At 32.4% G+C, this 27411-nt stretch overlaps 1 protein-coding gene across 2 annotated transcripts in view; it reads right to left on the bottom strand.

The window, feature by feature from the left end:
• The window catches only part of sno (Protein strawberry notch), a 141058-nt gene that overhangs the window by 70395 nt on the left and 43252 nt on the right, over positions 1–27411 (bottom strand). For both annotated transcript variants that reach the window (XM_075362614.1, XM_075362615.1), the window contains exons 4-9: positions 25311–25547; positions 22491–22663; positions 17664–17754; positions 5492–5701; positions 4535–4710; positions 3656–3820 (exon numbers count right to left, since the gene is read on the bottom strand). In XM_075362614.1, the coding sequence (XP_075218729.1) occupies positions 3656–3820; positions 4535–4710; positions 5492–5701; positions 17664–17754; positions 22491–22663; positions 25311–25547 (1052 nt within the window). The remainder of the gene's footprint in view (positions 1–3655; positions 3821–4534; positions 4711–5491; positions 5702–17663; positions 17755–22490; positions 22664–25310; positions 25548–27411) is intronic.

The raw sequence follows: 27411 nt of genomic DNA, 5'->3' as shown, positions 1-27411 counted from the left end.
CTTTGTAGAAGTTGAAAGATAAATGTGAATTTTTATTCTATTGCAGAACACAAATTAAAAAAAAAATGTCTTATGGAGTGTATACAGAAAAGTTTTCTCATACAAAATTGTTAAATAACCCATTTTAATATGACTCGCTAAACAAATAAACAGAGCATAATACTATCATTTAAAATCAACTTTGTAACTTTTCAAAGCATAATACAGTAAAAACTCGATTCAGATTTGATGAGATCAAACTACATAAGATCAATGAAATTACAAATCAACTAGGACATATTGCTCAAATAAATCATAATTACCATAAAACCTACATTATTTGAACTTTATTTTAGAGGATCCAAGAGAGACCTGCCTTGTAAGTTAAGTTTACAGTATAACGAGAATTTCATTGCTAATATACTTAAATATCTACACTAACAGAGGTCAACTTAAATAAAAGAGCTGAAATTGGATCTTGAATTACATATTTCATTTTTTTTTTATGTTAGTTTATTAAATATAAACAAATGAATGCTTGTGTACATTACTAGACGCTTCAAATAGAATTACCATGGAGAATTTCAACATTGTCTTTCTTCATGTTCATTTACCTAGAGCTGACTGGCGTTTAATATTTGGTTTTGTAAACTAGTGTGGCTATTTAATTTATATATTTTTTTAGTATATTCTTTACTTTTATAGTTGTGTACCAAATCTTTTTAGCAAGAAGTGTTGTAAAATGTATAAAATATGATTAAAGAAAAAGAAATTTATTTTAAAAAAACTATAAAGAGCAAATTAAGACACGACAGTTATGATATGGAAATATTTAGCTGAAAACTTGTTCACGACTGTGGATAAACGAAAACATTATTTAAAAAAATTCCAGTGTTCTGATAGGCCAATCTGGATAGAATTAATGAATTGTAAAGCAAAACAATAATGAACAAATTTTTTAACGATTAATAAAAATTACTAATACTTATGATACACAATATTATAAATTGTTTACTAAACTAACCTAGAACAAGTTCACAACATTTTGATATTAGTATCGGGTAGAATAAGTCAACATCTGTTTCTATAACTGTTTTTGGTTTCAAAATCTTAACTAACATGCCAAGATTTACAGCAATTGGTAAACACCTCAATGAAGTTGATCTCTTACAACAGCTCTTCAATAAATAATTTTGAGACAAATCACAATTTGCACATCCAAAAAATTAATGGTCACTCTGAGGAACATGAATTACTTAATTATTTATTACTAATAGAAAATAATTTGCTGTATGGTTTCTAATTCTGTCCAACACAGTTAAGCCCAGCACACTTTGAACAAGGTATCTTTTCATCTACATTTACCTACTGATCGTGACTAAGTACCCCAATTATCCTGTAGGCCGCTATCATTTCACTACTGTCTGTATTTCTATAAAACCTATAAGCTTTTTCCTAGTGAAGAATCATATTTCACACATTTTATAACACATGAGAAATCGGCAAAACATTAGCATGTACTAGTAGAGTAGAATTTGTGACACCTGTAATTAATACTTGTGCAGCTATTGATACTAAGTAGAATTGCATACTCATTAAAAATAAAGGCTTTATTAATCATTTTTTATATTGTTTCTAACAATCTTTATGGAGGGAGATTGACAAAATGTTTTAACTAAAATTAAAAGTTTAGCATAAGTGGGAAACAATTTGACTATTACTGGTCCCAAAAAATAAAACATGGGAAACAAAAAAGTAGCACTATTATAATAGATAAGGCTACGTGGACTGTCAAGCTGTACAATCATCAGATTAGATTACACTCATTAACATTTTGAGCAATGGCTCGTTGGCAAATCATACTCAACTCTGCCAAGGGCTGATGATGTGTTGACATGTCAAATATCAATAATATTTTATACTACTGTTATTCAAGCTCAGGTGAGTTAATGTTGGCTTGGGTGAGTTAATGTTGTGCCTCCTCTTAGACAGCCCTCAGTTGGCTTTTGTTAAAGTAGTCTGTGATTATATAAACTTGGCAATTTTAACTTTATTCAAAGTGTTCATTTTTTCCTTGCGGTTTCCATATCTCTTGTGATTATTTAAACTTTGTTTCTTTTTTATAAAAATAATAATATTATATAGATATAAAATATTATTTCAACAGTGCTGATAAGAGGATGGATGGCTAACAATCCAATCAAAAAAAAAGTCTTAAAGTGGTATAAAATAGCAATCCAAATTTTCCATTTAACATTCATCAATAGCTTTTTCTACAAAAAGAATTTCCTCACTCCAATAAGTATTTACATGAATGTTGTATATTTGTAATAACAACCCTGGTTCTTTCATTCTTACCACTCAACACTATACTCCACGTCACACACTTCTGCTATAACCATTACATGACACAACATCTGGAAAACAAGATCAAATTAGAAAACACTGCTGAGCATGTTATGACAAAAAGTTAAAGAAAGACATTACTTATTATTGTGAAGTATGTGCAGATAAATGTCTCTTTGTGTTACAAAGTGCTTTGCTGAATACCACATTAAAATCCACAGCTAAAATTAATTTGTAGCCTCATAAGGGATAATTTTTTTATATGTATTAGTCATTTTAATTGTTACCATAACTGTTATTTATTTATTTATTAAGCTAGTAAATAATTTATGCATGTTCTATTTTTGGTTCATTTACATAAATTTTTTTATACTTTTAAAATGTAAAACAATGAAACATACAATGTTAAAATTTAAACATCATTTTACGCCTAAGTAAGGAACAGATGAACAGGCATAATTTATTTTATATGATTAAAAAAGTATGACTTTTTTAAAATGTACTTACTTTTTATTTGTCTAGTAAATTCCAAGATATTGTATTTTAAATTTTAGCTTATAAGCCTAAAAAGACCTACCAAAGGGGAAGTGATCACACTATATGTGGTATGTGTGTTATGTGTATGCTGTATGTAATACTTAAGAGTAATAAATTATAGATTTAGAATATTACATTTAACATTCAAGTATAAAATTTTTTATTCAATATAGTATTATTATTCGCCAATATGTTAATAATAAACTATAAGATTACAGGTGAAAACAAGCCTAGTATTAATTAAGTCTAGAATAAAATTTTTTCATTTTGAATAATCTATTATTTTCTTAATAAATATTTTGCCTTAAACATAAAAAAAAAAACTACCACATAAATTACGATATCATACGGAGAAACTGTGAAAAAAGGTAGTTCACCATGATGGCTGATGCATTAATTGGTTATGTGTCTTTGTAAGGAAGGGTGACACATCAATGAGTCACACAAATTTTACTCGTAAGGCCAGGGCTTAGCAATTACATCTGTTTTCCCACGCTGCACTGAACTTGGTAAAGATAATCCAGCTTCAGTTACAGCAAAGAAATATTTATGGTGAAGTAAACAAAAACTTTCCCAAAAAGTGTATCTCATGCTAAAAATAGGTTTTAATAATTAAATTAATGACGTAGCACTAGTTGTGCTTTATTTTAATTAATTCATTCATTATTTTCTGTCAAAATTGTTAAAAATTTCATTTGAGTTTTGTATCAACTAGATAAACCTGTTCATTACATTAAATAATTTTACAGCAAATATCATTAAATTAGAACTGAATAAATAATTAAAAGGATACAAGTCCATCAAAATCATCACCACACCATTGTAATAACTGTTTCAATCTAGTTTTATATTTTCCACCAGACTGTGAAGATTCTCCTATAAGAGCAGAGTATGTTGAAAATATAACACCCTTTTTAACATTTCCATTTACTGCAGATGAAATTTTTGCATATTTGAACTAAAATAAAAAAATAAAATGAATGCAGAAAACCAAACAAAAACATGTTTTTTACATTTTTATGAAAAATTTGAAATGATTAATTGTACAATCATAAAATTAAGTGTTTTAGTTATTACAAAATGCTAACAAATGTTCCTAAATAAACACAACAGAAATAAAGCATTTTAATAAATCATCCTCACCTCGAAGTAAGGCAATGTAACAAAAAAAAAAAAGTTGCATTAAGTTTAAAAATGTTAATTTTATTCTTATTTATTTATATCAATATTATTATTATAATACTTCTTTTTAGGCACAACCATTAATTACAACTAAAAGAATAACTTATAATCTTGGGATCATCAAAATATAATAATTTAACTGACATCTACATATACAGCTTTATATGTCCACTTGTTTAACAAATTTATTAGACAAATTTTTCCATTCTTTTGTTAAATTTTTTTGTAGAACTAAAAATATAGTATTGACATTTAAAATATCAATATTTCACCCAAATTATATTAATTGTTGAAAAATTCAGCTATAAAATTTTACAAATATTGGTAATACTTATCATGCAGAATGGTAATAGTAACTTGCTTTTGGCTTGGCTAATTCAAATATCTGTTTAAGAATGTACTCTCACTCTTAAGAATGAATTCATACTCTATACTGTTATGCAACAAAATATTGAAATAACTTAATAAATTAATTTACTGATATACAAACCTTGTTTAATGAATACACTTCTATTTTTGAAGCTCCAATATCTTTCAAATCCCTTTCCGCGTCATATTTTAAATCATTAGATACAGAAACCCATATTGCTCTTTTTCGACCTTTTAAGTAATTTTCATAAATTACACCAGCAATTGTTCGACCTTTTCCAACACCAGCACCATCACCTGATATTAAAAGTTTTAACATTAATAAATGTATTACACACTTGAGAATGCTAAAATACTAAAGTTAATAAACAAATATATAAGATGAAATATGTTTTATGTTATTGTATAAGAAATTACGCTGACATAGTATCTATGTATTTGGTGTACACTGTGATGTATTTTCATAAACACGAGAAACAGAAAATATATTGTGTATGTGTGTATATATGTCTGGTTTGTCATTAACAACAATTAATAAAAATATTCTATTTCGTACATTTACAGACAACTAATAAAACATGGCTTTCATTAATACTGCAACAGTATCATTGTTTCTGGGAAGAAATAAAATGCTGTTCATATAATTTGTATTCTTGTAGTAATAAAAGCAGTTTTTATAAAAAAACCTGAAGGAGGAAAAATCCATAAACGTGGTTTAGACCTCTCCTTTATGTAAATATCAATTGCAATAAAATGTTGAAAAAACCAACCTTAAGGGTATAAAATCTATCAAGATGCTAGACTGGAATTATGCACTAATTGTAAATTAAAAACTTAAAACCAGTTAACAATAAACTGTAAAATAGCTTGTTAACTGATACGTAACCTCAAAGATCGGTTTAACTTTGTAAGGTAATAAACAAATATAATATCTCAAAGGTTCCACAGTTTTGACCACTTTTAGGTACCTGCTAAAAACTATCACATTAATTTACAAGTAGGTTGAGTGCCAAGTACCCAGTATTAAGACATTAAACTAAAAAAAATATATAAGTATGAAATATTAATATGACCACACCTATTAGGAAACCAGCACGAGTTCCATCAGGCAGAAAGTGTTCATGCTGTTGAGATGCATAAGTAATAGCTTCCAGCTGTAAAGCTGACAACGCTCCAGTATTTACAGTTTCCTCAGGTAAGGATACTTTGTACCAGACTTCAGTTGGTTCAACACTGGACAATGAAGCTGTCTCTACAACTGGATCTGGATGTTTTCTTCCTAATTTTACTGTAAATAGAATAAAAACAATAACTTTCAGTAATTTAATGACAAAAAATATGATCAGATAAACATCAAAGAAATCTGAATAATTACTTGGAATTAAATATTATAACCCTAAAATATGGTCATGTTACGAACTGGTGTGAAGCTGTGATGTTTAAAACAACCCTAAGTTATTAAAACTAAACCTAAAACAAAAACTATGTCAGACGCATCTTTTTCTCTCTGAAATTTCAGTTCTGTTGAGCATAAAATTCTACTAATGGCCAAAGAATGTCTGAAAATGCTCTTTTTGATAGTTTAAACCTTCTTCATTATAATCCTGAGATTTCTTATCTATCATTACGTGGAGAGAGCCTCGACTCTTGGGATCTCATACACAGACCTATGATTTATTGTTAAGTGATATTTGTCTTTAGGTTTTTGAATTTTTCACTATTTTACTGTCTCACTGGCAAAATATTCTCTATTTAATTGACTGAAAATTTAAATTATAACATCCGCTTAAATATAATAATACATAATCATTAGAAATTATTATGACTAACATTTAAGTTTCTGCAAGATCCCTGACAGTAGTCTGAAAAAAAAATAGTAGTAGTAGGATTTGGAGGAATACATTTTACCTCCCCACCAAAAAATTTCAAGTGGGGGCTCAAATTCTCAGGAATTTTGCCCTCTTTCATTATCTGGTGAACTCTCCTTCCTAGGATGGCTGAGCCTTCTGAGGAATGGAATTTAAGGCTTCCATTAGAAGATCTAAGAAAACGATAAGATCACCCGTCATTACGCCGTCAACTAGTACCGCTGATTTGTCTAAGACTGGTGTGCCTGATAAGAGGCCCGAGGTAAAGCCTAAAAAACGAAGAAGAGTGCCTAGTAGTGATTCGGGCGAGGAGGCTGTGTTGGAGATTGAAACATTAATTGAGGAGATAAAGAGACTTCAAAATCTGTGTAAAAGTCATCCCATGACTAAGAAGACTATTACTCTGTTGGTGAACAGAATCCTTAACCTTGATAAGGATGTTAAAGAAGTCATTGAGGATTTGGAGGTCAAGAAAAATACGTCTGACAAATATATGCAAACTGTGAGAACTGATCTGGATACACTGCTGAGTATGTTGAAGTCCAGAACCATTGAGGAGTTTAAACAAGTGCTTACTGGGAGATGACCTAATCGGGCCTATGAAAGGATATTGGGGGAGAAGGGCTATCTAACGAGGAGGATCCTCAACCCAAGGTATACATCCTGGACCTTACTGGAGATAAACGAACCCCTTCGCGACTCATGCTTGTGGGATGCTTGTGCCCTGGGGTGAGGTTGAAGCTCAACAAGAGTGCTTTAGCCCCTGGTTCTGACATTCACAGCATGGGTTCTGTAGAGATACTAGGTGAAGAACTCATTTTGGTTACCTTTGTTTTGGCAGTGGGTGGTGAAGGACAAGACGTTGGCAACAGTCTTCTGCTGGGTCTTAATAAGATTTATGCTGTGGAGAATCGCCTGTTGATTTTCTCTACAACAAAAGGGAAACTACGGGCAATCGTTAAGAAGACATTGCTGGGCCAGACAAAGGTTGACTTACTGCATGCTGTACCTCACCAGAGAACCGGATAAGTCTGCTAGACGTGATCAACCTAGAGCTACCACTGTGGTTGTACGACACGAAGGAACGACTTATGCTGATTTATTACGCATGGTTAAAACTTCTGTTGGGGATGCTATGGCTAAGAGTATACTCTCAGTACACCAAGGACAAGGTGAAGATATTTAAGTCCGGCTGGTTGAAGGACACAAGGCGACTGCCAGCTTTAAGGAAAAGATTGTTGCTCAGACTCCTGACATCAGGTTCATTGATAAAGGACTCTCAACCAGGAGGGCGATAGTGTATGTAAAAGATTTGGACACTGAAGAGGAAATACTACTGGTCGTGAATAAGAAATTGGGTGGTGACTCTACTGCAAGGTTGCCTCACTGTGACCTGCCTTTGGCAGGACCCAGCATGCGACAGTGATATTGTTGTCTGCTGAAGCAGCCAAATTGATTACCGGTTGCTGTATTTTGGTGGGCTGGCAGTCCTGCCGAGTTGATTTGCGGAGGCCTTCTACCCACTGCTACTGATGCTGGGAGGGTGACCACATCGCCTCCCAGTGCAAAGGCCTAACAGGAGTAATAAATGCTATAATTGTGATGGTCAGGGTCATCAAAAAGCGAATTGCTCTGCGCCCTCCAGATGTGTTGCTTGTGGTATGGTTGGTCATTGGATTGGGAGTAGGGACTGCCGGCACTCTCGCAAATGAAAATACAGATCAATGCCAACAGGAGTACCTGAATTCTGGAAATGAAAGGTTTCAGAAATTTATTGATGACTTAGAGGTCTGTATATGCAGTTCTAGGAAACGTGTGGTACTTACTGGAGATTATAACTCTGAATGTTGAGAGTTAGGCAGTATGAGATCTACTCCATGAGGGTACATCCTTGCTGCTATGTTTAATGTGGTCAGCCTTGAGGCGCATAACACTAGGTCCTCGCCTACCCTTTGCAGGCAGGGGGCAAGGCTTGGTTGTGGATGTTACCGCATCCTCTGATGGAATTGCCCATTGGATCAAGGACTGGAGGATTTGTGAGGAAGAACTGGCGAGTGACCACTTGGCTATTATGTTCATGGTAGTGTGGAAGGTCAGGAACCCCTGCCCGTAGTCAAAGGTGGCGGCCCTCTGAACTTCAGGCCAAACATATTGTGGACAGGGTGGCTGATCAGTTGGATCCTGCTCAGGTGATCACACATGAAGGTATTGTGTGATGAGTACAGTCGAGGCGGACGACCAGAGGGGCAGGCAAAGAGAAGAGTCCACTGGTGGACTGATGAGATTGCTACGAGGAGAGCAGCTACAATTACTGCTAGAAGGAAACTTCAGAGAGCTTCTAATGATGTAGACGAGTTACTTGTTGCTTACCGACAACCAAGAAAGTCCCCATTTGTGCGGCCATTAAGGAGGCCAAGGCGAAAGCCTGGGCGGAGCAGATCTGGACGTTAATCTGTGGAGGGGTACATATAACATTGTCATGAACAAGTTTGGCGCACCCATCCTCCCCCTATCGCGAGAGACAACACTTCGGGTGGTCGAGGAGCTGTTCCCAGTAGCTGAAGCTCCGTGGAATGAGACAGCCCCAGAGCATGAGCAAAGATTCTCCATTGAGGAGCTGAGACTGGCGGTCAAGAGAATTAGTGCAGATAAGAGTCTGGGATTGGACGAGGTCCCTAAATCTCTCGTTAAATTAATGGTGACAAGACATCCTTGGGTCATACTGGACGCCTATAATAGAGCTTTGGAGAACTGTGGCTTTCCTTCCCGTTGGAAGGAAGCGCGGTTGGTCCTAGTGTCAAAGCAGAGAGACATGTTTGGGAGTGGTGTCTCATATCGTCCGATATGCTTGCCTAGCACCCTGGGCAAGCTGTTGGAGAGACTTATCACTGACAGGCTCTGGTGCGAGGAGGAAGTGAAGGGTGGGCTTTCCCATGATCAATGTGGCTTTGTTAGAGGATGTCCACAATTGACGCATAACTGAATGGGCTATAGAGATTGAAGTAGTGGCACTGGACGTCGACAGAGGATCTCGTTAGTGGTTCTCCTAGACATCAGGAATGTCTTTGATAGTCTCCAGTGGCGGACGATTGTGAGTTGGTTTTTGACGTGTTTGGTGGGGTTCCTCAGGGGTCGGTTCTTGAACCACTGCTGTGGGACCTTGCTTTTCATGGGCTTTTGAGACTTGAGTTTGATGGGGACATTGAACTTGTTGCATATGCAGATGATTTGGCCCTCCTCGTGGCCAGACACTCTGAAGCAGAAGTAGAGAAGGTAGCCAATAATGCGGTCTGGTGAATAAGTTGTTGGCTTGAAGCAAGAGGTCTACAGTTAGCACCTAATAAAACCTCCATAGTAGCATTGGTCAGGAGAAGAAGACTGTGAGAAATGCTAATTAATGTTGCTGGGACCAGTATTCCTATGTCAGGATGCGTTAAGTACCTCGGTGTGTGGTTGGAGAGGAGCCAAAACTACAACGTCCACCTTCAGCAGACCTTGGCACATGCTAACACAGTTGTTGATAATCTCAGTAAGCTTATGTGTAACTACAGAGGTCCTCGTGCTTCTAGACAATGAATAATACTGACGGTGGCTTCTATCTATCATATTTTATGCCATCCCTGTGTGGGTAGAGGCCCTTGAAAAGAAAAGGAATGTAGATAAAATATCATCAAAGATGTGCTGCATTGAACATTGCGACCGCATACCGCACGGTTTTGCAAAATGCTATTGAGGTCATTTCTGGGATTTACCCAGTGTGGCTGCGTGCACTGATCTGGCAGGTTTATCTTGGTATGACTAAGACCAAGGCTAAGGACTTACTTCTGGTCAAGTGGCAGGGGGCCTGGAACACATCACCTACTAACACACTTTATTAATTTTAATTAATTCCGAGAATAGATGTATGGGTGCAGAGAAGACAGGGTGAGGTAGGTTCAATATAACGTAGCTCCTTTCTGGACATGATGAGTTTGAAGCCTATCTGCATCGATTTGGCAGGAGAGTGTCTCCTCTATGCAGGTACTGCGATCTTGAAGATACCGTTGAGCACACCATCCACCAATGCCAGTGGTGGGATGTGGTCAGACAAGATGACGGGTTAAGCTGGCTTTCTCCGGAAGAAACAGTTCCATACATGTTGAGAGGAAGAGTGGAATGGGACAAGGTAGTACACCTAGCAACAAGTATCCTGAAAACTAAAGCGAGAGAAGCTAGAGAATGGGATAGAGCCTGATTTAGGACCTAGATCAGTAAGAGGACTGAACATCAGCCAGCAAGGAATCAAGTTCCAGACAAAATACCTGAGACTCAGGTGAAGAAAGTGACTTGATGGTGAAGGGGTGAAGGACAGCCCCCTGTGGAGCTGTCACTTGTATGGATGGGCAACAGTGATGAAGCACGGGGACTCTGGACCCTAACAGCACCTTCTGGGCCTGCGCAATGCTTAAACTGCAGGACCAACCCCGGAGGAGGGGAAACTGTGAGATAGGAGTTTTGGTCGGTAGGGTGCGGGTACAAACAGGCTCTTAATAACATCTAGCCGAACCCGTGCGAGTCCAACACTCCCTCATTTATGTTGGGTGTGTAAATGGCATTTCTCAGGCTCATCTATAACAAAAATAAAAGTCTGCAAAAACGTATACACTCTTATTCTAGATTTCTGAAATATTTTTTTAATTTCTTCTTACTGTAGAATATTTAGTACATTTGTAAGTCAAGACTTCCATGAAGTTCTTAAAAATGTTGGCAATGTTAACCAAGTTTATCTAAAAATCTCAGTCTCCAAGTTTCTAGACGTATTTGATACTCATTAAATGCCTAATATTTTTCAAACACAACACAATGAGCTTAATAAAAAGATATATATGTATTCAGAAAAGTCCGCACCATATTTTTTAACAGACAGGAATATGACAAAATGATAGTGTACCTACTAATCTTTTCAATACACTAAAAAACTATCCACATAATGTATGTAACTTGGAATCCAGCTATTACATTTTATGTATTACTTCTATTGATTCATAATCACAATAATGAAGTATTATTAGAGAAAATTAAGTTTATATTTTTCCAATAAAGTTATTTTACACAATTGTTTAAGAAGACCACTTGGAAAACTACCTTATAGACACTGGGACCCAGTGAGACCACATTTGATGAAATTGGCAAAAGAACTAGATCTATAGATTATGAAAGATGGATACAGCTTTGTGAGGGAGAAAAGTCCAGGTAGGGATTTTACTTGCCAATGGATATAGTATATAAAAGATACTTTGAAAACAGACTAACAAACTTAAATACCAGACAACAGAAAATACTGGAAAAATTCTTTTTAAATATTGCAGTTGCAACAGCAGTTATAAACAACAAATGAACACAAGTTCTAAGGTCATTATGTACCTAAATTCATCTGCTGTTCTGTGCTATTCAAAATTGTTAAATGGCGACTGTACAAATTAACAGAACTTACAATAAAATTTTGGTAATTATTGCTTTTAAATGCTCTATAAACATGTGCAGTGCCAAATTTCTAAGTTTCAACTCAAATGAGCCTTTTTTGTTTGGTGAATCAACATTTCTGATTTCCAAAAGTAACATTTTCTCCATTCTCAGATGAATTATAAATGCTTAGAAATTTGTCATCTTACATGTATAACATTCTAGTAAACATTAACAGATATACATGTATATATGTCATACGGATAGATTCTAATTGCATGAACCCATAAAAAATACAAAATTGACTAAAAAAAAATACAACATTTACATTGAACATTTAGGATGTTCTGTATTTAAAATATACTACCTTAACATCTAAACACAAATTTAGTCAATGACCTGATTATTTCTTTATTGGACATCCTTCACTACTAATTCTTTAGACTTTAATATTAAAAAAAAGAATTCAAAAAACATTTGACTATTATGCCTCATTAGAATATAAAGTACAGGTGAAAGTTTTCACATGACAGGAAAACATTTATTAAATGAATGCAATTTCCAATAAATTATTATTATAAATCCTAATTATTATTATAATCCCAGCCAGTCTGCGTCTGGCTGCTGTACTGAACGGACGTGTGTCGCTCTATTCGCATTCCTGTTCAGCGTGTAGTAGATAAGCAGTTCTTATTTTAAATACACAACTGTATATTTTCTTGAACAATTATGTTGCATTTTATATGCCAGTGTTAAATATTTTATTATATTGTAATCCGGTTTGATAAAAAATCTTTGAAAATGAAGAAGTGCAATCAATACCTGTGAGGGAGAATTACCGATTGATGGAACATACATTATTTGTCGTTTTTGTTTATATGGTTACCACCATAAATGCGTTGGAATCACGGAGAATACATATCAGCGAATGTCGCAGAAAAAGAAAAAAAGAGTGGATGTGTTGTGAGTGTCGCAAATCAGTCAAATCTACTGACAACAAATCAGTGGATTCGACTAAAGAATTATTAGATTTCACCGGTATTAATGAATTAAAAGTGATCATTTTAGAACTCAAAGCTGATGTCAGAGCTTCTTCCAGTAGGACCGAAAATGAACTTGGTAGGCTATCTCTGTTCTATGAAGAATTAAAAATGAAATTAGCGAATTACAGAAATCTAACAAGAATCTTCTCTAAGAAGTGAAACAACTCTGAAAAAGCGTAACAGAGAAAGATAAGAAAATCGCTTCGCAAGAAGAAAAAATCATACAGCTCGAACAATATGGAAGAAACAAAAATATTGAAATTCACGGGCTAAAATTACACCCCGATGGAAACCGTAAGGAAAATTTACATGACTCTCTTCAGAAAATCGCTGATAAACTAGATATTCCTTTCAGCTTGGACGGTGTGGAAGCAGTTCATAGACTACCTACTAGGAGGAAGACTGATTCACCCCCGATCATAGTACAATTTAGCAGCAGAAAAACGCGAGATTTCTGGATCAGCAAAAAGCGCGAGAAGCTAACAAATGATATGGTTCTTGCAGATGGAAGTGACAAAAAAGTTTATATTAATGAAAATCTAGTAAAATCAATAAAAGGCTTACTTTATAAAACGAAACAAAAAGCAGGTGAACTTCAGTACAAATTTGTTTGGGTACGAAATGGTAAAATATTTGTTAAGAAAAGTGAAGATGTGTGCTATTAAAATTAATACTGAGGCGGATCTGCAAAAAATCAAGTGAGTTATATAAATTTGTTACTATGATAGCATTATCACTAAGAGTATAATAGAATTGTTTCGTAATAATATTATTATGTACATTACATTCAGTTCTGTAAATGTGTTCACGTGTTAGTTATTTCTACCTTTTTATTGCATTTTATATTTATCATATTCTGTTATTGGTGATTCAAGATTCTTGGTATTACTGTTCCAATAGTATAAAAAAAGGAAAACTTTCACTTAATTTAATTTTATGCCAATTCAGCAGCTGCTTTTCTATGTTTATAAGCATCAGTTTATTTCTTAAAGTGAATAATAGTTTAATGAAAAATATTTTATTTTTAGAAACTGGCTTTAAATTGATAAGGATAATTGACTTGCATAACGATGTATTTCTCTTGCAAGTCTATCTCAAAAATGTTATCTCTGTTATGGTGACGACATTGATATCAAATAATACGATACTGATATCATTAAGTTACACCTACGATCTTATTCGAGTGTTTGTTCTATCAAATATATGTTCTTCCACCCCTTTAACAAAATCGGTTATACTGTGTTTTTGCGTAGATAAGACATTAGTCATAACAACGATTAGTATTAAATTAGTCTTTACAAATAAAATTTATATGTTTCTAAATAAAATGTTTATATTATGTTTGGATACAAATTATAGCTTATGTAATCTGTGCATTTTAGACATATTCGAATCTCTATTGAAATGGAAAACATTAATGAAAATAATATTTTTAATGGCCGGTTTTTGGCTATTGATAATTACTACTCAAACCTAGACGAATTTTCGCAAGATTACTCCAGTTTATCGATGATTTTACGATAATATGCTTTTACAGACCACCAGATTTAAATGTTCATGAATTTTTACATGATCTTGAAAATATTCTACATATTGTAATAATAATAATAATGCGGTCTTAATTGGAGATATGAACATTGATCTTACTAAGGAAAACACTGTAGTTAGTTACTATCAAACCTTATTACATACAATGGGATTCATGTGTTGCATATCTGATATAACGAGGGAGGAAATAAGAGATGGGGTAATTGTTAAATCTTGTATAGATCACATTTTTATTAGAGGCTTTCCTGATTATGTTTTTTCTGGAGTAATTGAAACTAAAATTTCTGATCGCTATGTGGTAATAGCAGATCTGTTGTACAAGAATTCATCCCAACGACCGATGGATGACAGTCTTGGTTCATTTTACTTAGATAATGCCTTAATTAGATATAAGTTAGATAGCATAAATTATGACACGTTAGGTAATAAGATGGATAATAATCCATCTGCATATGAGAAATTCGTTGATTTAATTAATTCTGTGTATAACAGTTCTTTAGTTCGCAGAAATACTGATAGGATTAAAATTCAAAATAGAAAAAATCATGGATGACGGATGACATTCTAAATAAAATAAAGTATAGAGACAAACTGTTCAAAAAATTGAAAAAAGCACCAGCTAACCTGGAAAATTGAAAAGATTACGTATTATATAGAAATAAAATTAATATTGAAATACGAAAAGCGAAGGAGAAGTATTTTAATGATAAATTAAAAAATTTTCAAAAGAATGATATTAAGGGTAACTGGAAACTACTTAAGTCTTTGATGGGGTTACCCTCTAAGCGTAACTTAGATGATACTATAATTAAACATGTAAGTGGTACATCTAATGACGTGGGTAAGGTCGCTGCAGACATTATCGGTAAACACTTTGTAACTTCAGTAGATGATATTAAACATAATTGTATACATAAGTTCTTGAAATTCACGGGTGGCAATTGCATGCGGCTTGTGTCTTTTCATTTACCTTTAAGTTCTCCTAAACAAATAGAAAATATAATTTCATCTATGAATGATAAAAATTCGCCAGGTGTAGATGGCATACGGATCAAAGATTTGAAATATGTTGTTAATAAAGTCAGTCCTTTAATTTCAATTATAGTAAACAATATAATTAAATCAAGGAGGGTTCCTGATCTCTGAGAGATGTCTATTGTTAGACCTATCTATAAAGCTGGTTCTTTTAAAGATTTAAATAATTATTGTCTAATTTCTATACTGTCATGTATCAAAAAAGTTTTTGAACGGTATGTCTCTATGCATGTTACTAAGTACCTTGATGATAACAAATTAATCAGTGAAACTCAATATGGTTTCAGAAAGGGGATTGGGACTAATGATGCTATAAATGATTTATATGATTTTGTCAATATTAACTTAAATAAATGTAACCATGTAATCTTACTTTTTTTAGATTTTCGTAAAGCCTTTGATACGTTAGACCATCATAAACTTCTAGATGCCCTAAATAAGCTAGGGTTTAATGGCCCTTTTAATAATATGCTACAAAACAATTTAAGTAACAGAAAACTTATTGTTAAAATTAAAGATAAATATTGTGATAGATACGAAACGGATAGTGGCGTGCTTCAAGGGTCTATCTTGGGCCCAACACTTTTTAATCTGTACGTTAATGATATGTCTAGCACGATCTCTAATTCACGTCTTTTGCAATATGCTGATGATAGTGTTTTAGCATTTGGACATAAGCAATTGGAAGAAGCAGAGTTTTTAATGCAAGAAGATTTTAATAATCTATTAAAGTGGTTTCATGACAAAGGCCTAATTATTAACGTTAAAAAAACTGTTGTTTTACATTTAAGATCTCCTTATCTTCGATCCCAAAGACCAATAAAAATTATTTGTCATGCATGTGACTGTATAAAAAATTACCACATAAACTGTAATTGTGAACATCTCCAGAATGCTGACAAATACAAATATTTGGGTGTACATTTTGACTCTTTTTTTAGATGGGATCACCATATAAAACATATATGTAAAAATTTAAGAGTGGTTGCTATGAAATTCCACCACATCTCACCCCTATTACCAATTCACTGTAAACGCTTACTCTATTCATCCTTGTTTGAATCTGTTATTCGATACGGCTTGACAGCATGGGGATCAGCCGCAGATTATCTCATAAATAAAATAAATTTAATACAAAATAGGGTCCTCAAAGATATTGCTCGTTATGATTCTGATAACAATTATGACATTAATTTAAATAATCTTACAAGGTTTCTGTCAGCTAGAGGTCTATTTAAATTCTTAATTATTTTTAAGAACTTTAACAACAGTGAATACAGGGTAAATGTAGAAAGTGGATACAATTTGAGAGCAATTAGCTTTATTACAGATAGATATAATAATACTTATGGTAAACGATTAAAGAAGTATGTTGTTCCTGCATTACTTAATTCTTTACCGAATCACCTCAATAATGTAAAAATGAAAAAAAAATGATTTAAAAAACTTCTCATTGAGTGGGCATTAACTATAACGTAATAGGTACTAATAGGATTCATGTTGGATTTATACTGGCAGTCCAGACAATTATAACATGATTATAGTTATTATTTTAATGTTGATAATTATTGTAAATCAATAAATAATGTATTGTTGAATGGTTAAAGCTTAGTTATTTATTTTCTTTATGTAATTGTTGCAACAAGATATTAATCGTGTAATTAGTTGTAATTAAGTATAGTTTTGTTTCTTGAATATAGTTTTAGTTACTAAATCTAATACATTACAAATATTAAATAAATAATTTGTTCATTAGTTTTTAAATATATAGTTTAATTTTGTTAAATTAATTTTTATAATTGTACTACTATTATAACTATTATAAAAACTAATAATATCTTTAGTTGTTACATAAAATTGGTTATTGCATTAACCACTTAATAATGTAATAATAATTCTTTAGTATATCTGTCGACAGACTTAGGTCTGACGGATGATCATGTAAGTTTTAAATTGTAAATAAATAAATAAATAAAAAACATAATAAAGATCCAGACACTATATGAATAAACAAGTAAAATAAACAACCACTAGAACAAAAGAATTATATAAATAAATAAACACACACACACACACACCTATATAATAAATTTGTAATAACACAAAAAATACTACTGCTAGTAAGAGTGTGATATATTTTTAATAGAGCAAATGCATTAAATCAAAGAAAGCCAGTACACTAAATATGCGAGGATCTAATGATGAGGGAAGTAGGAGCCTACGGTAGAAAGTATTTATCACCAATGCTGCACATGCAAAAGAATACAAGAAAAATTACATTAATGACAACAAGACTTAACAATACGTTTCTTACATTTTGATGGCATATAATCTGCATATGTTTCAGCTACACCCATATCTTCATCATCATTTTCCTCTTCCTCAGTTTCTCTAATCGTATTCATCTGTAACACATCAAATGGATACAAATGTAAATGTATGCAATAAAAAAACTTTATTCTACAGGAAGAGTAGGGAATTTCCTATAATCCTTTCAATACAATTTACTTCAGGAAGACTGAATGAAAATACAGCTTTACATGGGCAAATTACTTAAAAAAAAAAAAAACATGGAAAGTTTAATTTCATAACCAATAGACCTTAAATTTAGACAAGTAATGGGAGAATATTGTACAAGATGTGGTGAAGCTATATTCTTCTGCTGTTATGCAATCTGCTAATGTTGCGAGATATATGATCAGAATAAAGGCTATTGGTAATTCATATTTTGTAGTTTTTTTTTTATTTATTGGCTGTTTAAGGGACAGATTTTATTTTATCCAAAAGCTTATTTCTAATATTACATAAATATCCTTTCTGCATTCATTCAACTCTTTTTTACTATTATAAGCTAGATGATCATAGGAATAACTTATATCAATAACAAATATCAATTCCTAGCTAAATCAGTTCTACAAAAGGAAGAGGATGCATAAATGAAATTTCAGAAAGAAACTCAAGTTTTTTATTTATTAATATCCAGTTTACCATTACTGAGACTGAATCAGAAGGCGTTTCTGCAACCTTTTAAATGATAATGGTAAAATCCTTGTTTAATTTCACTATGGGGCATTAGATTTGACGATGTGGTCTAATTACTGGATTTGGTTTAGATACCTATAGTCACTGCTAAACAGTTAATAATAATCTATATGGTAGATGAGATTCATATTTAAGTAGATGTCTGTAACAGTAAAATAAAAATTATATGGTAAGAATACAGTAAAAAAAAAAAACAATCACAGCATTTTAAAATTAACACTTAAAAATGTTTATATTATTATTTTAGAGATACACTGATGTATTCATTTATAGCTAAAGAACTGCTGTACTTTTTAACTTTACAAACCAGTTTCCACAGGAACATAGTACATGCATAGTAGACATCAGCTAAGCTCATCACACTCAGCTATCATTTCATTCTGTACTACTTGAGTAGTAATTGAGAAATAAGGAAGTGATTGTTAAGGCTAATACCAGTTACAAGGTACATAGAATCATTTTTTTATAAGCAGATGGAACATCTGCAGTTGAGATCCATCATCAGCTGTGCATAGTTTATGGTAATAAGATAATGAATGATGGTTCTGTGAGAAAATGGTGCAGAAAATTCAGGAAAGGCCAAACTAATATGCACAATGAAGAAGGAAGATAGCAACATTCTATTGCGAGTGATAAACTTGCTGAAAAAATTGACATGCCATTTGTGATAAACGTTGCTTCACAAACACTGAATTCAGTAAAAACTTTCCTCAAATTTCAAGGTCCATTCTCTACAGAATTGTTACAGATGGATGTTTTTGTAAGTACTGTGCACGATGGGTACTGAAACAACTTTCAGATACCCACAAAAAAAAAAAAAATGGAAGCAGGGACATTGACTTTTCTTCTGCAATACCAGAATAAAGGAAGTGAATTTCTTGACGGTATTATACTGGGAATGAGAAAGATTTGGTTCATCGATATTACGGCAGTCCAAACAATGGATGCACACATACCTGCTGAACAAGCCCAAAAAACCAATCGGCTGAACAAACTAATTTGGAATAAAAATTATGGCTAAAATGTTTTAGGACCATAAAGGAATTTTGTTGGCAGAACTTATGAAGCTGAGTGCAACAATAACCAAAAATGTTCATTGTGAATGTTGACAAAGCTTAGGAGAGCGATACAGAATAAATGGCGAAGAGGATACATTTTTTGCATAACACAGCCTCACACCAGTGCTAGCAGTAAGAACTAAACAACTTCAAGTGACAGATTTTTGACCATCATCTTACAGCCCTCATTTGGCACTATCTGATGTTTATTTTATACAAAACTGAAGAATTGACTGGTTACTCAACACTTCAAAAGCAATGATGAACTCATGGATGGGTAGCTTAGTGACGCTGTTCTTTAGAGGGACACGTTGAGAACATAATTACATATGTAACTTTTATAAATAGTAAATTTTTTTGTTTACTTTTATTATACTTGACTGAAAGTTAATTTATAAATAGCCCTCGTATAAATGAATTCAACAAATTACACAATATAAAAACATTTCTCCATAAAAAATTACTCCATTTGGAATCGATGTAGAAATTAATCATCCAAAAACAACTGGCAATGCCTGTGTTATAATTTCTTAAATAATAATAATTCTTATTACATACAGGATGTTTTATATTTTCCTTGACAAGTTTTATAATACTAGTATGGCTATCAACGATCATAATTAATTGTGTATGTAATGTCTGTAGAGTTCACTAGTTAAATTGGTACAGTTATTTATTTTTGAACTTATTGACTACCTGATATTTCAATTTTACTTTGGTATGTATTACTCTTTTTTACTTTCCCGCCTACAGCTCTTAGGTAGCAGCTATAGCTATAAAGGAAGAGTATATAGATCTGTCTAAAATGTTGATGTAAGGCTTTTTGTTAATATTAATGTTTCATGACCCCATGAGTCCAAAAAATATTTTTTAAAACTGAAATTTCTGGAAGATGTATGTACACTGTATACTGTACATTTGTTGCCCTGTACTTCGATAGATATCTTTTAATTGGATCAACATAAGTGTTTTGAAAATGCATTCAATTTTGAGCAGAATTAAAAGAGGGAAAATGGTGTTTTCACTATTTTGAATATTTGACCTTTTGTACTATAATTGTAGAATATTTGCCTTTATATATACAATGAAAGTACATATTAAGCTATTAAAATTCCAAAGTTTTAAGTCAATTGGATTTAGGGGTGAGGGGATATTATTTCTAAACAGTTTTTGCCCCAAAAACATATGGAAAACCTGTAGACCAGAAAAGTTGAAAAAATATTTGACTATATGTATCCCAGGTTTGGCTTGATTTTCAACCCCATTAAACAGGGCATCTCATTAGCCACAATTCTTTATTTTTATTCCCCAATAGCTATACAGATGTCCAGTGAAGTATTGGCCAAACTTAAGTGACTACAGGACATCAAAACAAACAAAAAGGTTCAAGTGAATAAATACCCTACTATCTTGTTTCTCTTTCCATCTAATAGCTATTTAGTGTTTTTCAACAAAACTTTACAACTTAGGACAATTTGAGATATTTTAATGAAATTTTGCTTATATACAAAACATCTTTTACAAAATAAATAAATTTGAAAATTTTACCTTTGGATATTAAAAAATGGGATCTAATAAAACTGTTCAGTCATTAATAGATGCGTAAATATTTGGAATCTGAAATATTTGAAATATCAAATTATGTTTTATTAGATAAAATATTAAGCCTTTCATTGTGAACAAAATGACACCTAATTTGTTCAAATCAGTTGACAAACAGTTGAGATATGGCTAAAATTGTCTTAAGTGAATCTTAAAAAATATGTGTGAAAATAAGCACAAAATACCCAGACTGCATAATTTCCAGTTTGCACCTTACCAACAAGCAGGTTAAGCACTTGATTTCACATTTTATTAGTTTTCGTCGATATCATTAAACAGACTTTGTATTCAAGTATGAAATTTATTAAAAATGTTTTTTTTTTTTTTTTTATAAAGGAATTGTACAACAGGTTATTCATTTTTCCTTAAAATTAAATTTTATATTGCCTGTGGTAATGATTAAAAAAAAACATTACAGTCGCTGCCAAGTAATGGCGAGCTTGGAATGACAATGATTACTATCCAATGTAAGTCGCATCATGTTTATGCTACTAAGAGACTAATCATGGTGTGCTAATGTTTCAGAGAACGCAGAGGTACAGCAGTGACATGCAATCATCCAAGCTTGGTTACATGGCGGCTACTGTACATGTGTAATAACCAGCATATATAAAGGTAGAAAGAGTATGTTAACTAAAATTTTCAACGATGCAAAAATTGACACTCCATTTGATAACTGCCGTCAAATTTTTTTGAGCAGATGATTTAAATGCAAAATATAAAGCGCTTTGTAAAATGCTTCTATTTCTTTACTTTTTTTTAAATTATGTATAAATTGTAACTGATTGTCCATAGTGATGAAATAAGGTAACTAAATCATGTCAGACTAAATATTCCAATAAATTATAAAAAAAAAATCTAAACAAAAAGTAAAATATTGATACCTTACATGAGGAATGGATTTTATTTTCTTTAAATGAATCAATACACAAATTACTTATTAAAATTACATTTAGTCATTTAAAACACGAAAAAAGGAAAAAAAGAATTATATGCAAATATTAAACTGCTGAGATAAAGTTATAAAATAAATGATACTGAATAAACAATATACATCTTATTAGAAAGAATATATCTATCCAAAAATAAATGCAAATGAACCAGGACAATTATGATCATTAACAGCCATTTAGTAAAAACAATACTGACAATTATATCATTGTCCAAAGCCATGAACATGCTAATATTAAATAACATATAATCCAGCAGGATGCAATTCAATAAACAGTTTAGAAATACAATCTCTCAAATATATCTTACTCACTCTCCAGCTATTTCTTCCATTCATTAACTTATATTAAAATTATTTAATGTTTCATTAATTATATATAAAAAGGACATTCACATTCACAGTATGATAAAATACCTTTCAATGTAAAGAATCCAAACAAAAAAAAATTACAAAACAGGTATAAATTTATCTTAGTATACAAACTTACTTTATTATCCTCATTCATCCACATAAGAGGAAAAGCTTTATTTGCAAGTGCACCAGCCCAACTAGGATGTAAACCGCTTTGATTCAATAACTGGCTGAGTAATGTTGAACCATTTCCTTGCATTAAAAATGGGTTTAATCCCATGTTTGGAAAACCACCTCCCATTTCGAGACCTGGAGTCAAATTGCATATAATTAGAATCAAAAAGTCAAATATCAAAACTGACATAAATATCAAACACATTTTTCAAATGAAAACCAATAAGTATTCTACAATCTACACCTATTGTACTCAGAAATTCTTCATATAAATTGTTTTGTTAAGTTCATATAAAACTTTCTGCAAAAATAGGGTCATACTTTTGGAGCTGATTTTTTTAAGGTTTTCTAGTATTCTCTGAATTGTGTTTTAGTAAATTCTTCTTACCGACTTCAATGTGTCTTTATGGTATTGTCTTTTTATTCTCGTTAGGATTCGGGTGGTTTCTTTTCTTTGTTTTACTAGATTTTAGAAGGATGTTTCTGATTTTTCGGACTGGTGAAATAGCCATGCTTGATGTCTTTTTTCCTCTGTTTTATCACATATACTGTTTCACCATTGATGTTTTTTACAGGATTTTATTGAGGCTAATTCTTCTGCGATTTTTTAAGGTTGTTGATTAGATCTTCGAGTTTATCTGTGATTGTTATTTTTTTGGTAATTTTCATTCTTGATTAGTTGGGTAGGGTCCATTTTTCTTTTAGTCTACTCCTTGGAGGCCTTTTATGTTGTTGATCTCCTTGTGGTGGTGTTTGTCCATGACATGGTCTAGTTGCCATTCTCTTTTGGTGTAGTCAGAGTGTTTCCAGGTTTTATGTTTTTGAGGTTTCCTCTTAAAATATGTGAATTTCAAGATTAGGTTGTGGTTCTGCAGAGATCTACGAGTCTCTGACCATTATTGTTTGTTTCCAGTATATCGCAGTTCTTTCTCTGCCTAGTTGAGCACTGAAGTCTCTGATTAATTGTTTAACATGGTTTATGGGGATGTTATTTATAGTCAGGTCAAGTAGATCCCAGAACTTTTCTGTTTCTTTATGGTCTTTTGGAGAGTTATTTTTATTATTAGAGGATGCAGGGGGATTTATTGATTACAGATTTTATTAGATTATTTTTAGAATGAGTGCTGAGATTCTTGGGAATTGTGACTTGAATTCTTATATGGAGTTTATTATTTGAAGCTGACTAAAAAGCCTGTTGCAAACAGTGGAATATTTTTCATCACTCTCTTCACAGGTATACCTTTGTAGAGTCTATATCCTTGAGATTCCACGGTGTCCTAGTCGGTATTTCTTACTTCCTGCAGACCCATGATGAGAATTTTGTGTTGGTCAATTAGGCCAGTTTTTATTTGCAGTTTACCAGTCTGCATGAATAAGTTTACATTGTGTGTGAAAATGTAGGTGATCTGCTTTGGTTTGATTTTGGACTTTGTATTTTTCTTGTTCGTATGTGTAGTGTTGGAGTATTCCAGTGCTTCCAATCCACTGTATCTGAATGCTGTCTTTTTTTAACTCTAGTGCTGCTTGGTTCAGCCAGTGGAGTATTTCTTAAAAGAATTTTCATGGTTGACTATCAAGGGATCACCTGTGGTAGGACTAGGTCCCAAGTTACAACTCTAGATGTGATCTAGTGAGGTGTGATTTGATAATAAATGAAGCTGTAAAATTTGTTTAGATTCAGTTCACCAGACAAATTTCTCCTATTTGTTCCAGATATTTCCAGGTGCAGCTTGTGGAGGCTCAATCTGACTTTTGTTAAAGTTATTTTGGAGAAAAATTACAGTCTGATCCTAAACATTACGCCCACTCTACATGATATATGAATAGGGTTTTTTTCTATTCATTTATTTTTTTCAAGCAACTACAAATTTATTTACAAGGTTAGTACAACAGAAAAAACATTGAGTCTCATTTGGAAATGTTACTTATTATCAGCTGTTTTATAAAAGCTATAATCTGATAGGCTCAGTGAAACCTGAACTTGTGTTAATGAACTAACAGAAATGAAGTGGCCAAAACCAGTGCTTCCACTCGAATTCAGAAATTAGTTTTTTTTTTTAAATATATATTAAATTCATGATTATATGAGTAACTTTTTACTGTTTTTAATGAGTAGATAAAACAATGATTGCTAAGTTATAAGTGCCAAATCATATTAGTATAATTGCAAATAATTACCTAGCATTTCCCCACCTACATTTGTAATTGCTTGAAAAAGATAATGAATAGAGAAAAAAATGATATATATATATATATATATATATATTATGTGTATACCATTGCATTGAAGAAGTTCTCAAGCTAAAGCATATACAAAAAGTATAAAATAATAACACTGAATTGCATTGAAAATTACTGAAGTATTAAGTAGCTATTGAGTGTCTATTGTGTGACAGAATACAAGAATGCTAAATAAATCATGAACAGCTTCTATATGATAAGAAAAAAAACAAAATTGTTTATAATAGAAAGATGCTGTGACAACATATAATTCTAATAACCATAAGATAAAAAAATCTTATTAGAGTAAAGGTTAATGTACTAAAAGAATATAAAATCAATATCTGCACAATGTCTTTGGTGCTATTTGATTCTGATAAACGGAGTTAATACTAAACTAGAAGAATGTAGGAATAGTAAGGCAGTTTAGCTAATGAACAGGGCCAACAAACAAAACTAAGAAAACAGGTTAAAAAAAAAGAGAAAACCAGTATCTAGTAAAAGGTAAAAGAATTATATTAACATCAATAGTCACATATGTTATTAAATCAAGAATACTGACTTTGCTGTAAGAATTGCGCTGGATTAATATTTGGTGGCAACATTCCAGACATCCCAGGATAACCCATCGGGGGAAAATTTATAGCTCCTAACATGCCAGCTGCTCCAGCAGCTGACTGAAGTCCAGTAAATCCAGCAGCAAATCCGGCAGGTAAACCTCCTAAACCACCTCTTACCATCTCAAATCCTGGTGCCATATTTCCCTTTGTAACAAGACCACCAGGAATTTTGCCTGCCACTAAAAATATCAAAACATGCAATTAGTCTATTACATTTGTAAAACTGTTAGAAACTAAAATAACTGATTAGTAACAGTAGTTAAGCTACACAACGCTATTAAAAAAAAAGCATATGAATTTTTTTTTTTAATTTAAATTGAGAAGGTTATATATATTTTTTTTAGAACTGGTATTACAATTTACAAGTTAATAAATTAATATAACTTAAATTTAAAAGTATGATTAACTGCCTCAATGAAATTTGTTTCACGATTAGTACCATTGTTGTTTTATAACAGTACTGTCAACAGTTTGCTTCTGAAAACCCAGAATAAATACATTTTTTCCACTTCACAATTGGACAATCCATTATTATGTTTATCAGGTGTGTAAATATAAAATTGGAATTTGCCCATAGATGGCCTTAGCTGTCAATGTAGTTACCATCAAACCACATCATTGGCGCCATTTTCTTTCTTTGACAGCTGACAAAAGATTTTCAATTCACAACAATACAAGTTTCATACAACAGCATAGTTTTAATTAGCGTTGAACATGTTTTGTACCTACAAACTACCATTTCCGGACAGCATTGATTTTCTGTTACCATTTAAAGAAAACTGCTGCAGAATCGCGTCAAATGCTTGTCGAAGCTTACAGTGAGCATGCTCTAGGTAAATCACAGTGCTTTGAGTGGATTAAAAAATTCAAAAATGGCAATTTTGATGTGACAAAACAAAGAATGTGGAAGACCACCGAAAGAGTTGAAGACAGCGAACTGCAAGCATTGTTGGATTAGGATGATGCTCAAACACAACTCGTAGATCAATTAAATGTAACACGAGAAGTCGTCTCCATAAGTTTGAAAACCATGGGAAAGATCCAGAAGATGGGAAAATAGATTCCACATTAACTGAACGAAAGACAGCAAAAAAAAATACTTAAGAAATGCTGCTCGCCAGGTACAAAAGAAAGTAATTTTTCCATCAAATTGTGACAGGTGATGAAAAGAGGTTATATATTGAGAATCCTAAGCGTAAAAGATCATGGGTAACTCCAGGCGAACCATCAACATCAATTTCAAGGCAAAATTGCTATGGAAAGAAGACAATGCTCTGTGTTTGGTGGAATCAGAAGGTGTGATCTATTATGAGCTGCTAAAACCTGGCGAAACTATTAATACTGAATGCTACTGACAACAAATGAACAATTTCAATCAAGTATTACGTGAAAAATGAGAATATCTAAAAAGGCAACACAAAGTGATTTTTTTTCATGATAATGCACCATCACACACAACAAAACTGGTCAAGAAATGATTGAGACGTTCAGTTGGGAAATACTTTTGCATGCCGCTTACTCACCAGACTTGGTTCTGTCCGACTATTATTTATTTGCATCGATGGGATATACACTTGCTGAGCAGCGCTTCACTTCTTATGAAAATGTGTGAAAATGGCTCTATGAACTGGTTTGCCTTAAAAGAGCAACAGTTTTTTGGCGCAGCATTCATAAATTGTCAGAGATGGAAAAAATGTATAGCTAGCGATGGTCAATATTTTGAATAAATTATTTTTTATCATTTTCATACAATAAACCTGTATTTTCTATATAAAAAATTTCAGTTTCATATTTACACACCTGGTATATCCATTTCATCATCTAAAGAAATAAGAATAAGTATTTCTAAAATAGTCTAGGGCTGAACATAAATAATTTCATCCTGACTGCTTTTTTAAAAACTATAGAAGAAATAAAAAGAAACAAAAATAATAATTATAGAAATAAATGCACAAATTAGGCTAACAATATGAAAATTGTCTATGAGAAATGTTAATTATAATCCAAAAAAAGACTAGAACAAGTAGAATACATTTGTATAAG

The sequence above is a fragment of the Lycorma delicatula genome, chromosome 4, assembly GCF_047948215.1.
Source record: "Lycorma delicatula isolate Av1 chromosome 4, ASM4794821v1, whole genome shotgun sequence".
NCBI classification, from domain to species: Eukaryota; Metazoa; Arthropoda; class Insecta; order Hemiptera; family Fulgoridae; genus Lycorma; species Lycorma delicatula.
This window is presented reverse-complemented; position numbering and strand designations above follow the sequence as displayed.